This window comes from Rhincodon typus, chromosome 25 (genome assembly GCF_021869965.1).
Source record: "Rhincodon typus isolate 14 chromosome 25, sRhiTyp1.1, whole genome shotgun sequence".
Lineage (NCBI taxonomy): Eukaryota > Metazoa > Chordata > Chondrichthyes > Orectolobiformes > Rhincodontidae > Rhincodon > Rhincodon typus.
In genome coordinates, this window is record NC_063356.1 from 16,833,452 (window position 1) to 16,847,553 (window position 14,102).

The 14,102-nt window shown below is 37.8% G+C and overlaps 1 protein-coding gene across 1 annotated transcript in view; it reads left to right on the plus strand.

The window, feature by feature from the left end:
- Nucleotides 1-11,328, plus strand: part of LOC109931706 (zona pellucida sperm-binding protein 3 receptor-like) — a 34,457-nt gene extending 23,129 nt beyond the window's left edge. The window contains exons 6-8 of the mRNA XM_048611828.1: nucleotides 3,737-3,772; nucleotides 6,739-6,759; nucleotides 9,567-11,328. Coding sequence (XP_048467785.1) covers nucleotides 3,737-3,772; nucleotides 6,739-6,759; nucleotides 9,567-9,622 — 113 coding nt within the window. The 3' untranslated portion in view covers nucleotides 9,623-11,328. The remainder of the gene's footprint in view (nucleotides 1-3,736; nucleotides 3,773-6,738; nucleotides 6,760-9,566) is intronic.
- Nucleotides 11,329-14,102: the final 2,774 nt, after the last annotated feature.

The following is a 14,102-nucleotide window of genomic DNA, read 5'->3' on the forward strand; positions in this document are numbered from 1 at the left end:
TCTTTCTTTCCCACCCTCCACAAAAAAAACACGTTTTAACATCATAGATACAGAAGATCCTCAAACTCACTTTGCTCTTTTGATTCGACAGTTGTGCGATGTAATCGTCCTAAAGTGCCTGCAAATGGAAAAATGGTGGCAGGCTTTAAGAAAACGTACACGTATCTTGACACTATCACTTATGGATGCAACAAAGCTTTTAAAATGTTTGGCAGAAGTGTCATTGAATGTCGTGAAAATAACACATTTGTACCACTGCCACCTACCTGTAAATTATGAGTAAACCTTTCTTGAGCTTGAGAATGAAACAAATAAGTTGGAAGTTTACTCCAATTGATTTAATATTAATCTCTTTCATGTGTTTTGTCTAAACTTGGTGTCAAATGAAGAACACCACCATGGTTCAAATATTGATCATACTTTCATGTTTGGATTGAATTAGTTTTATTGTCATAAACTTTTTGTCAAGTGAGTTAGTTAAAGTTGCCACTTACAGTGCCATCTTGGGTACAAAGGTACCCATGTACATCTTCAGTTACAGATTAGTGTGACAATGTGCAGTGTGTTGGTGGCAGTCTTGGGTACAGAGCACCTAAGTACAATCCTTCATTGCATAATAGAAATGAAGAAAAAAGTCCCATTACAGCTCTATACAGTATAACCATAGGACAAAAACAAGAAGTAAAGTTAAAAGACAAACCTGTGTCTCTGCAGCAGGGGACGGTTGGCTGCTGTTGTGCTCAGCACTGGACTGCTGCCAGCATGTTTTGGTTTGCTATCTTTTCCTCTTGTAGACCAGTTTTTTTGATTGGAATTTACATTATTTGGCAATTTCCTTCTGAGTAGCCATTACATTCTGTATTTGACCTAACTGAGCACTGACTTACAGGAAGCCTGCAAGTTGTGACATGGGGATGTTTTGTATGGAGGCACATTCAGCTGTACTTCAGAAGCAGCACCAAAAATCTCTAGTATTTCCTCCGTGCTGCACTGAACTGTATAAGGGAGTGTGATTCTATCCCCCAGTCTTCTGTTCCAGAATGAATAGGTATTTGGGTGAATCTTTATTGTTACACTCCAAAGAATGACTAGTGGGACTGCCTCTTCTCACCTTTTTTTTTCTTAAAAGAACTGAAATTGTCAAAACTCTTTCAAAATTTACTTTCAATTAAATACAAGCGACAGTCAAATTCACACTTTGAATCCAGTGCAAAACAGTACCCTCCCCTCCCCCGCCAACTAGGTTTATTAAACTGTTTTCAAACATTAATTGGTGGATGAGATATTTCTTCAGCTGATCATCAGGAAGACCAGAGCAGTAATTACTAGCCACCATAAATATGCATGCATACCTTGCAAAAGATTCTGCACTGATGTTGCATTTGAGTGTTTGTTTTTTTTCTTAATCATGTAAAAATGAGAAGAGGAACTGGAATGCTTCACTGTTCTTGAGGTGGCTGTCCGCAGGCCAGAGAATTCTTGGAAGAGTACAAATCCCTCTGTATCCAGTTGAGGAATTGGCAATTCTAATAATACCTGTGACTCCTTAGTTCCACACTAATTCAATTCATAAACCAATGTCTTCCATATGAGGGGTTTAAAAACAGTGCCAAGTGGACCACTTAATTTATAACAGAAATTGATTTGAGTTGGACAGGTCAGTTTGGGGAACCTTCCAATTTTGACTTGGGTGAAAGGCAGGGAACATAATATTGTAAGCAAAATCTTCATGTTTACTGCTACTCAAATAGCAGGCAAGCAAGAACTACTCTAGTTGTGAGAAGCCTTTCACCAGATAAACAAAATCACTGTCTACTTTAGTTTTTCTGACACTTGGGATACCCACTACTCCATTAAAATTAGTCATTCTAGACCCTTGGTTCAGACTAACTGCAGACCACATTGGGTACAAGTCAGTTGCCACAGGCGGCCTAATTTGAGTTAACAGGCTGCAATGTGGAATGTTTACCTAAGGCAGTGGAAGTACTCATTCAGTCACTTTAGAATACTGGCTCTTGTGCTGATCTATCTCTTGCTGTGTTCTTTTTCACCATAATCTATCTTGGATTTTCCTCAAACTGCACACTTCTGATGCTTTGTGCATGTTGGCTATAACTGAACAAAAGTGGTTATACTGACCTGATTGGGTAGTTGAAGATGGTTCCTGATTCCTTTCCTTAAGGATGAGCAGCTCAAGACCGTGAAAGACTAGTCTGAGATCATACCTCACTTGATTTCCCCCTAACTCCCCTTTCCTGCCTTTTCTCCGTACCCTTTGATTCCTTTTTATTGTCTATCTTAGCGTCAAATTTTCTTAATGACCCAGCCTTGACAACCTTTCTGGTAAAGAATGCTAGATTCACTACCCTTGAATTTCCTCACCTTTCTTAAATATGAAACCACTTCCTGAGATCATGCTGTCTGGTCCATGATGTACTCTTCCTTGAAAGGAAACCACCTCTTCTTATCTCTGTCAAGCCCTCTAAGAAAACTCTGAATAAGGTCACCTCTATTTTTGTAAACTCCAATGAGTACAGGTCCAAACTATATTTTGATGTCTCTTCATAAGAAAATCCTTTCGTAGCAGGGAATCTGCCTTCTCTGGATTGCTTCCAATGCCTATACATCTTTTCTTGGATAAAGGGACAAACTGTTCATGGTAATCAAAGTGTAGTTTAACTAACTAGCTCCTCTTATAGTTTTAGCAAGACCTCCTTAATTTTATATTTTGTTGTCTTTAGTTTTTATTTCAAACATTCTGTTTGCCTTCTCTACCTGCAGCCCTTGGGTGCTAGCTCCTTGTGATTTTCTAAGTGGTCAGTTAAGATTTCCATAATGTATGGAATATTTAGTCACATAGTATCTTCAGGCCAACATTCCATTCTGGAATCCACCACTTTTTTAAGCTTACTTTTATAGTGATTAATGGAGCTATGCTATTTCTCTGTTTGCCAGTGATAAAAGGTCAAAACCTTTATTTAACTTGCATGCAAAGTGAGGCATGTGTGGAGTACTGCAACAGTGACCCATATTTAGATTCAAAATTAACTGCTATGCCAGACAGTCAAATCCTATCAGCCTCCCTATTCCTGTATTCTCAACACAATAAAATTCAAACATTTTAACTGCCCTCCATTTTATCTCAATGGTTCCTAAAAATAACCAATAGCAGATTTTGTAAATAACTCTCTCATACCAAGTTTGTAGCCTAAATTTAAGTCTTTTATTTAATAAGACAGTAGCTTTTAAAGCAAAGTTTTTAAATCACTGAATTTAAATTCAATCTTTGATTCTAGCTCCCACACTCCACAGACACCAGTTAAGGGATAAGTTTAAAACAAAAATTGCCAGTTCACTTTTTCAAAAGTTGTCAACCTTGAATAGGACATAGCATGCATAAAATGCTTTTTATGAACATGAAACATTGAAAACAATTGCCATGTTCCACCTTTTTTTTTTTTTGAAAACAGACTTCTCCACAACTTCTGTATTTAATGGTCATCTGCAAATATAGTTTTTAAAATCTTAGCCTTATTCTATCTTGGTTTATTTGTGCACATGATCCCCTGTTTGTGAATTTTTAGTTGCCTTCCAGTTGTGTTCTATTACTGTTGATACCTACATTATTTTGAACTAATGGAATATGTAAGATACACTTAATTACACGTGGATCATTATTTTTAAGCACTTGTTTGATTTGGTTGAGTCAACTGAATTTTTTTCTCTCTCCCATTAGCTCCCAGTTCAGTTCCTACTCCTACTACTCCTTCTGGTAAGTATTTACTACCTCCTCAGATTCTTCACATGCTGTTAAACATTTACACCAATTTTATGAAATAAGGGAGACTACCATAACTTATGTCATGTACAATGCAAAATTACTCTAGATGTAATGAGGTTGTCTTTTTACTATCGAAGGCAGAAAATGAACTAAACATTTTTCAGATAGTAGGGACTGCAGATGCTGGAGAATCTGAGATAACAAGGTGTAGAGCTGGATGAACACAGCAGGCCAAGCAGCATCAGAGGAGCAGGAAGGCTGACGTTTCGGGCCTGGACCCTTATTTGTGAAGAAGGGTCCAGGCCCGAGACGTCCGCCTTCCTGCTGTGTTCATCCAGCTCTACACCTTGTTATATCTGGTAAACACTTTTATTCATTTTGCTACTGGAATAACAACGTGATATCATCCAGAATGTTTAGATATTTTTAGAAACCTCTGTTCCCTTATCTTTAACTCTTCTTTTTTTTTAAGTGAAATTGTGCAATTTAGCAAATGGCAAACTGTTAACTTCTAACTTCACAAGTGAGTATCTCTAGTGACTGACAGGAGCAGGAATTGCTGTGGACCACAGAAGGCAAATTGCAATTGATAAGGAATGCTGTTAAATAGTTGAACTAAATGTAGCAAATTAGTTTTTCAAAGTGAGTGAATGAGATTTGATTGCTTTGTTTTGTTCAGATTTTAAGAAACCTTGTGTATTAAACATTAGAAGTGTTGACCACTTCTAAAGAATTCATTCATAATTTATCACCAATACATTCCTAAAATGAATGAACACCTGAAAAGTGACATCTGTGGCTAATGAGAATTTAAAATCTCATTGGGTTAAGGCACCTCTTGTTAAGAGGCCAAGAATTGGAAGGATTTTAGGATTTTTTTTTTATTGCAAAGCGTATAACTAAACCAGGAAATCTAATAAGAATCTGTGTAGGTATGTTTTAAAGTCTTAAACATTGTATGTGAATAAGGAGATAGAGATGAAATTGATGCTTGTTGTGAAGATCAATTACAACAAGATAGCAAAGTAGATTGATTTCTTAACTATGATTGGATATGATTAGATTAGGTGAATGGGCCAAAATTTGGCAGATGAAGTTTTTTAACAAGGATAAGTGAGGTTATTTATTTGTGGTCAGAATAGAAAGACAACTGTAGTGAAACTTCATGGTGCTTCAGTGCAGAGACATCTGGGTGTCCTTGTGTATGAATCACAAAACTAATATGCAGATACAACAAGATGAGGAAAGCAAATGGAATTTTTGATGTATTGTCAAAGGAATGGTATACTAAAGTACAAGTATTGCAACTGTACAAGGCATTAATGAGAACACACTTGGAGTATTGCTTCTTAGTCGCAACTCGGGAGACTCTCTGGATTCTCTCCAGAGATGAGGGTTTTTCCTGAAGAGAGATTGAGCAGTTTGGGCTTGTCTCTAGTTGTGGTTGGCTGGTTCACTGAGCTGGTTCGTTGTTCTGCAGACATTTCATTACCCTACTGGGTAATATCATCAACGCAGCCTCCGATGAAACGCTGTTTGTGTTTTCCCATCTGTCATTTGACCTCTGGTTGAGCTGAATTACCTCCCTTCCAGTTTTCCTTTGCAATGGAGTGTATATATAGGGTCTAGCTGTGTTTATTGATGGCTTTCTCTAGTGGAGAACCAGGCTTCTAGGAATTCCCATGCTTGCTTGTCTCTGCTCTGCCTGTCCCAGGATCCTGGTTTTGTCACAACTGAATTGGTGGTTTTTCTTCTCCATGTGGGTGGAGATGAGTGAGAATTGGTCGTATCTTTTTGTTGCCAGTTGATGTTGGTGTACTCTTGTGGTATCCTTGGACAAACAGGAAGAAAATTAACCTACTATAAAATCTCTTGAGTTAGAATGAGGATATCATCTAATTGAGGTGTATATGATGCAAAACAACTTTGACAAAGTAGACATAGAAAGGACATTGCCTTGTGAGAGGAAATCTAGAATGAGAGGTTTTTTGTTTCCTTTTTGGATAAGGGCTAGCAGATTTTAGAATAAAGATTTGTGTACTTTTTAATTTGAAAAATCATAATTTTAAGTTGCTCCAACACAAGCTGTACATAATAAGTAAAATGTAAAATTTTCTGGCAATTTATCACAAGTCAGAAAATGACTCCTAACCTTGGAAGCTGATTTAAAGAACACTGGTGCATCCTAAAGATGCAGCAAGGATGAGACTGCCATACCAGGCCACTGGAAATCTGGTTGGAAGCTACTGCCAAAAAAGACTACCATGCCAGGCTGCTGGCATATTTGGAATTCAAAAGTCCAGAATCCCTCCATGCTGGGATGAGGCCTCCATGCCAGAATAAGACTGCCACAAATCAGACAAAAAAAAAATTACTCTTCTTTCGAGGGGTTGAGTCTGAAATCCCTTTTGGAAGATTGTCATAAAGATCTTGATTTAGTATTTCAGGGACATTTCCTGCATGCAAAATGGCTTTCTTGCTTACACAGGCTGGCAGCAGTTTCCACATACTCTAGTTGTAATTTGGATGCGAAGCACATTCAGTTTCGCTGATGGATGGAGCAGTGTTCTAATGTAAATTTTGTTTCCTGGTTGGGAGCAGACACCTCCAACTCTGTTTGTACACTTGAGCATGTTTTGGCTCAAATTGTCAGTTTCTAAATTGGTGTCTGAGTAATTTTGCAAACTGCAGAATATGGTAATTATGTAAAAGAATATTCATCCCTTTTGAAATAACACAAATCACAAGTGAAGACTTGAAAAAACGTGGGTTATTTCCTTTTGTAGGGTTTTTTGTGCAAAATGTAACTGACCACTGGCTATCTATAAGCATTTTACTGTGGCTCTTGTCTTATGACCATGTAGTTGACATGCTTGAGGAATTAAGTGTCCAATGCTGGATAACATGTGATTTGCCTATTATGTACACCTTTTTCTAATTGCATAATCTCTCAACAGGTGGATGTGAAGGACATATTGGTGAGTATGGAGAACTGGCTAGTTGTGATCTTTATTAATATTTTCAAATATTTGGATAGTGTTCATACTGACATTTTGATTACAAGATGGAAAATAGAAATTATTCTAAATATTGAAATCCAATATAAACTTGGGTGAGAATCACAAATTAAGTATTGGCAGTTTATGTAATTTTTTTTTGTAGTCTACAAAGTTCCTACTTGTACTATAAAGTCTCTGCTCCATTTATATGCCAGATGTATTTTAATGTAGTTAGTCATACAGCATGTAACAGACCCTTCTGTCCAACCAGTCCATGCCGACCATAATCCCAAACTAAACTGATGCCACGTGCCTGCACTTGGCCCATATATCTCAAATATTTTTATTGGTGTAATTATCTAAAACGTCTTAAATGTTGTAACTGTACCTGCATCCACCACTTCCTCAAAGTTCAGTCCAATGTGAACCACTGAATGCGGGGTGGAAAATACCCATCAGTCTTTTTTTCTTTAAATTTTCTCCTCCCCTTTTTTAAGTTTGTTCCCTAGTCTTGAAATCCCCCACTTTTGGGGAAAAGACACCTGCTAATCACCTTGTCTATGCCCTTCATGATTTTGTAAACCTCCTGAGGTCACCTTTCAACCTCCATGCTTCAGTGAAAGAACTTCCAGCCTCTCCTTTATAACTGAAATCCTCCATTCCTAGTAAATCTCTTCTTCTGAACCCTCTCCAGCTTAATATCCTTCCTATAACTGGGCAACCAGAACTGGACACATTTCTAAGAGGCCTCACCAATGTCCTGTACAAACTCAATCTAATGCCCCCAATCCTATACTCCAAAAGACTGAGCAATGAAGGTGTTAAACACTGCCTTAACCACCCTATCTGTGATGCAAATTTCAAAATTATGTACCTGAACCACTAGGTTTCTGTTCTACAATACTACCCAAGACCCTACTTTTTTAATTGTACAAGTCCTGTCCTTGTTTGTTTTACCAAAAGGTGCAATAACGGTTTCCAAATTTTAAACTCTATCTGCCCTTCCTCAACCTATTGACCCAATTGATTAAAGATTCTTTGTAATCTTGGATAACCACCTTCAACGCCCACTATATACCACCAATTTTCATGTCATCCACAGACTTATCTTTTATATTCTCATCTACTCTCCAGTTGTTCAACAGCTCACCCATTGTTATAGATGATACAACTATTTCTGCAATTTCTTTAAAGTCTTGGGATACACTAGATCAGGTCCTTTTTTATGTTAAGATCTCCAGCACTTCCTCTTCTGTAATGTGAATGGTTTTCAAAACATCAGTATTTATTTATTTCCCTGTAGCCTCTTTTCTTTCTCCACAGTGAAAACTGATGCAAAATATTCATTTTAATATCTCTCCATCTCCTGAGATCCAACACAAAAATGACCTCTATGAGCAGGAGAATAACTAGAGAAAACAGAGCCCCTTAAGATCATAATGTACTTGTAGAATGGATTTGGATTATCCTTAGCCTATTAATCAAATAGTTATCTCCTATCCTCTTTGCCTTCCTGATCTCCCTGTTAAGAATGCCCATACACACTGTATACTGTTCGATTTATTTGAACCTAATTGTTTACATCTAATGATTTGTTTTCTTTTCTTGACAGAACCTCCATCTTTATTCCTCCATTGTTCTCTAATCCTAACAGCCTTGTCTTTCTTTTATAACAGAACATAATGACTGGACTCTTGTTTTCACACTTTTTTTTTTGAAAACTGCCTACTTATCAGACATCCCTTTTACCTGTGAACAGTCTACTTCAATAACCAACTTGTGAAAGTTCTTTTCTTGTCTTGTACTATTAAAACTTGCCTTCAAGTTAAATTTTTTAATTCTTTATGGAAGTTTATCCTTCCCATGAATATCTTATTTTAAAACAAATAGAATTATGATCACTAGACCCAGTGTTCTCCTACTATCCCTTCAGTCACTTGCCCTGTCTTATTATCCAAGGGAAGGTCGTGGTTTTGTTTTTTTTCCTCCTCCTGGTAGGGGTGTTTACATTGATAAAGAAAATGTTCTTGAACACATTATAAATTCTTTACTGGGTGGGGGGTCAGAATTTTATAGTACAATCTCAAGTGATCATTCCTTGTATCTAATTTTAACCCATATATTTTCACTGGATGACTTTTTTTTTCAGAAATATCTCCAGTTACAGCAGTAACACTTTTTTTTGTCCTTAATGAAAAATGCCACTCCCCCTTCCCCCCCCCCCCCCCCCCCCCGCCCATCCTTCCTATAGCATCTCAAACCCAGAACATTGAATTGCCAGTCCTGTCCTTCCCTTAGCCAAGTTTCTGTAATAGCTGTCATCCTAATCACAAGTTCCCAAAAATGCCCTGAGTTCATTTAGCTTTGCTTGTAAGACTCCTTGCATTGAAATAAATGCAATTTAATTCATCAGTTACTTCTCTTGCTTTTGTCTGTCTTTTCTAACTTGTTCTTTTTGGTTCAAAAAAAGTGACCTGTCTGGGTTGTTTTAATCAATTAAGTTGAATTTTTTTTTTTAAATATTTAAATACATAAATATAGAAATTTTCAGTGTATGCCAAGCAGAATGCAGTTCTTGATTGGAGAATCTTCCTGCTGTAGTACTAAGTTGACTGTGATTGCACACTTTGTAACATTTTACTGCATTTGAATTTATTTTTGTACAGTGATATTGTTTCTTTACAGTCAATTGGAAGTCTAGATATTAATCACAGCAGCAAAGCTGGCCATTGTTACATTGCCATTTTTCCATATCTAATTATTTTAACCTTCTGATTTTCTTGTAGGTCAACAATTTGAACTGCTCTTCATCCTGGGGGTCTCAGCAGTATTTCTGACCTAATGTAGTCCTGGCTTTTTTAAAAAAAAAAGCCACTGAACTGAAGCTTTTTTTGGGCCACAGTACTATCTTGGTGCTCAGCATTTGTGGGGAACAGTCTCCATTTTAACGTTTCATTCTGAAACCAGTGAAGTAAATATTTATACTGCAAAAGTCAGTTCCTGGATGCCGATGAGAAAAGGCCAATGCTTGTACTTGATGCAAGCTTGGCTTTATATTTTGAATTTAACAAACTGTACTCCTTGAGTTAACTCCAATCACAAGCGAATGCTAACCTTGCAGGAGTGTGCATTAATATCTACTAAAGTACAGCTAATCTGAATTAACTTAAATGATTTTACTTTAAATTTCAGCCACTGAGTATTGATATCTGTACAGTATGTAAAAATCTAATTGATCCATCACTTGAGAGGGGAGACATTCATAGTTCTGTGAATGTGATGAAAGCATTCATAATATCTCACCCATTAGACTCGTAACTGAGCACCAAAGCTGAGGCCCAATCCACTTCCAAAAGTGTATTGTTTTGCTTAAATCATTGGAATTAATCTGGTATTCGCTTTAAAACATCTTTCACTCCACTGACTCACCAGTCATGACAATAGTCTGACATCTGAAATGGAGAACATTTTAAAGCTAACAGTTGTAAGGTGTGTTCTCCAAAGCATGTAGACATGGCCAACTATTTGAATTGCTATTTTTGTTTGAAATATCTGCCTTTTTCTGAAAAAAGGCAAAAATGAGGACCATGCATGTTTTACCTCCAAGAACTCGACCAAATCTTTATTGTGGATCCACATGTTCCAAGAATGCTGCATAAAGTAATCTTTTGACTGTTGTGCACATCTTCAGCTTATTTTCACATGTAAGAAAGAACAGACTTGTTTAGAGCACTTTTTTTGTGTGCTTTTGAACAGTCAATTAACTCAATTGTTTGAAAATGTCTAAGGAGAAAAAAAGAACAAACACTGGAAACTACCAGATTTAATCTTTTTTTTGGATTGCCTTGTACCAGAGTTCTATCACTTCAATTCAACAGATATTTAATCAACACATTCTTGTTTTGCTTCAGCAGAGAACATGAGATTTTCTGTGCTTAAATATGAACTTTGAAAATGGAATGTTGGATTCAGTTCTTTGCACCAGAATCAACCAATAAAAGATGCATTAGTCATCTTGTATGTGATCCTGAACCAAATACAACAGCAATTTGGAGACTTTCAAATAGCCAGTACTAAACCTGAACTAGGAGAAGTGAAATCAAGTCAATTTTGCAATTTGGAATAACTTCATTTCTCTCTTGTACTGTAACCATTGTTATTCTTTGTTTGGTAGGGCTTATTTCCCTTTTTGCAGGGGTGGGGGAGGGGAAATGGCTACTAGAAAATTAAGATTTATTTTTGCACAAGTTATTCTTTAATTTATTAAATGATTAAAAGCTAAGTGCCAAAGTATTTTGCTTTTTCTGTGTGTCTTATCTGACTTAGGATTTGTGATTCAAGATCAATCACCTTACAAATCACCTATGACTTTTTATATGCTCCTGAAAATAGATTTCAAAGAAAACATCTTTGCAAGTCTTTTTTAACCATTTGAAACTTGTTGTGTAATTTGCTCTGCATTTCCTTTTAATTTCTTGAGCAAAATGTAAAAGTATTTAAGATGGTGGAAAAAATGTTATTACAAATAATAAAACATGATCTAACTACCATCTTTTTAGCATTCAATGGTGTTACTATTACTGAATCCCCCTACTGCCACTACCCTCAGGGTTATCAGTGACCAGAAACTTACCTGGACTTGAAAAATGCAACTTGTTTATTTTGTCTGTCTACTATCTACAAGGCACAAATCAGGAGTGTGATGAAGTACTCCCCACTTGCCCGTATGAGTGTAGCTCCAACAACACTCAATCTTGCCACCATCCAGCCTAAAGCAGCCTGTGTGATTGGCGACTGCAGCCACTCCCGCAACGTGTGTACTATTTACATGATGCATTGCAGAAATTCACCAGTGATCCTCAGACAGCACCTTCCAAACCCATTACCACATCCATCATCTAGAAGGACAAGGGCAGCAGATATGTGGGAACACCACCTTCAAGTTCCTCTCCAAGCCACTCACCATCCTGACTTGGAAATAGATTGTTGTTTCTTCACGGCTGGGTCAAAATCCTGGTATTCACTCCCCACTGGCATTTTGGGTCAATTGACAGGTGGATTGCAGTGGTTCAAGAAAGCAGCTTACCACCTTCTCAAGAGCAACTAGCAATGCCTAGTTGCTGGGCAAATGTTGGACAACCAGCAATGCCCACATCCCACAAATGAATTAAAATTAAAAATTAATCTCTCTACTGTTACAATATGGCCAATTGGGACAAAGATTTCCTTGCTTTCCCCTACCTGCCCCACTCACCCTGTTCCAGGACTGCCTTGTGAGAAGCATTCCATTTTTTTTGGAGCTCTTTTTGAGTTGTATGTTACTAGCTTGGCCAGCGTTCCTAAGTGACCAGATGGCAGATAAGAGCCAAACATATTGATGTAGGTCTGGAGTCACATGGAGGCCAGGCCAGAAAAGAACAGCCGTTTATTTCCCTAAAAGAGGTTACTGAAACATTTCCCCCCCCCCACCAATAACTGACTATGGTTATCATTTAGACTTTGAATTCCAGATTTTTAGTGAATTCAAATGTTACCATCTGCCAGGGCAGGATTTGAACTGGGGTCCCCAGAACATTGCCTGGGTCACTGGGTTAATAGTCTAGTGATAATACCGCTAAACCATTGCTGTCTCCTATATCACCAGGTAAGTTTCCCAAGAGTGGGAACAAAGGTGAGCAACCAAAAGAAGTAATTGGTTGTATTAACAGCAACTCACTCAGCAAAAAGATGTGCAGGCTAGGTGGATTGGCTGTACTAAATTGCCCGTAGAGCTCAGGGATACGTAGATTAGGTGGGTTTTGCGGGATCTGGGTGGGATGCTCTAAGGGTCGGTGTGGACTTGTTGGGCCAAAGGGCCTGTTTCTACACTGTAGGGATTCTATGACGTGGGCTGGTCAACCAGCTTTAAGGAAGGGGCTTCTCTGTGGCCATCTGGAGAGTTGCTAAAGTTGGCAGGCAAGGCCATGTGGTGGTTCTTGCCTTCTTTGTTGATCTGAACTTATTTTAACAGGAACTGATTTGAGACCTCCCACCCTGCTGCATGTTCAGTATGATCATTGTTGATCATTACTCTAACTATGCATTCCTGCCCGCTTAACAGACTCAATTTATAACAACAAAAATCTGTCTTTCAGCAACAATGGGGCATCCACAATCTTCTGGGGTAAAGTATTCCAAAGATTCTTTATCTTGAGTGAAGAAATTTCTCTGCTTCTGTTCTAGATGATTTGCTTTCCCTGGCTTTGGAAAATCTAGAACAGTGCCTTTATCCTGAGTTCATGCCAATCTCCTGTGTCTAGTGGTTGGCTCAGGTAGCTGGATATATGATCTGCAATGCAGAGATGTGCCAGTAGTGTACTTTCAAATCCTATACTAGCTATAGTCACCCTGAAGGTCCCACCTTCTCAACCTCATCGCTTCCCTGAGGCATGATAATCCTCTGGTTAAACTCATTTTTTTGTCTCTCTAATGAGAGGGGGCAGCTCTGTGGTCCTCTGCGATTAATGGTGACTTTACCTATCCTATCAACCCTTCAGAATCTTGCTGTCTTTATAACTCTAAAGATCCCTTTTACCTGGGTTGTCTTGTTCATTTTACTTAGGTTCCTGGAATGAGAGGAACCTTTCTCATGAACTTTTTGTGATATTGCCTCTGCTAGGAGCATGTCTTTTTAAAAATGAAGACCAAACTGCATATACTACTACAACTGTAGAATCATCACAGCCCCTACAATTAATGTATTTCATCAACCTGTTGAAATATTGCCACCAATTTTCAAGTTCTACATTTTAAAAAAGTCCACTTAATATCCACTCTCAACCTATTTCTTTTCACCCTCTTACTCAAACATACACTCCCCTCCCCCTGCCTAGTTGTGTATTATCAGTGGGCTTGTATGAAGCGATTGAGTAATGTACAAGTAACTTAATCGGTTATAAATACTTGAAGCCTTGACACTGATGTTTATGCTTTCCAGTATTCAAAAACTGTGAAGTTAATGACCTGTTTAACCCTGTTAGCAGCTTAATGTCCATGAACTAATCATCTATCCTTTATTATTTAATCTTGTGGCTGCCTCATGGTGACAGGGTTTGCTCTAATCCTAACCTGCTTCTGCATGTGCCAACCTGTTCTGGTAGAGCAACTGAAGCTTTAGAACCACTCCCCCTCTAACACTCCAGAAGGAATTATATTGGATGCTTATCATCAATTGCTTGCTTTTCTTTTGACAATAGTGATGGATGATTACTGAAAATTACAAAACTATGCTTTTTTTTGAATAAGGGTGCAAGGATAAATCCAGCAACTGCAGGCCATTCAGT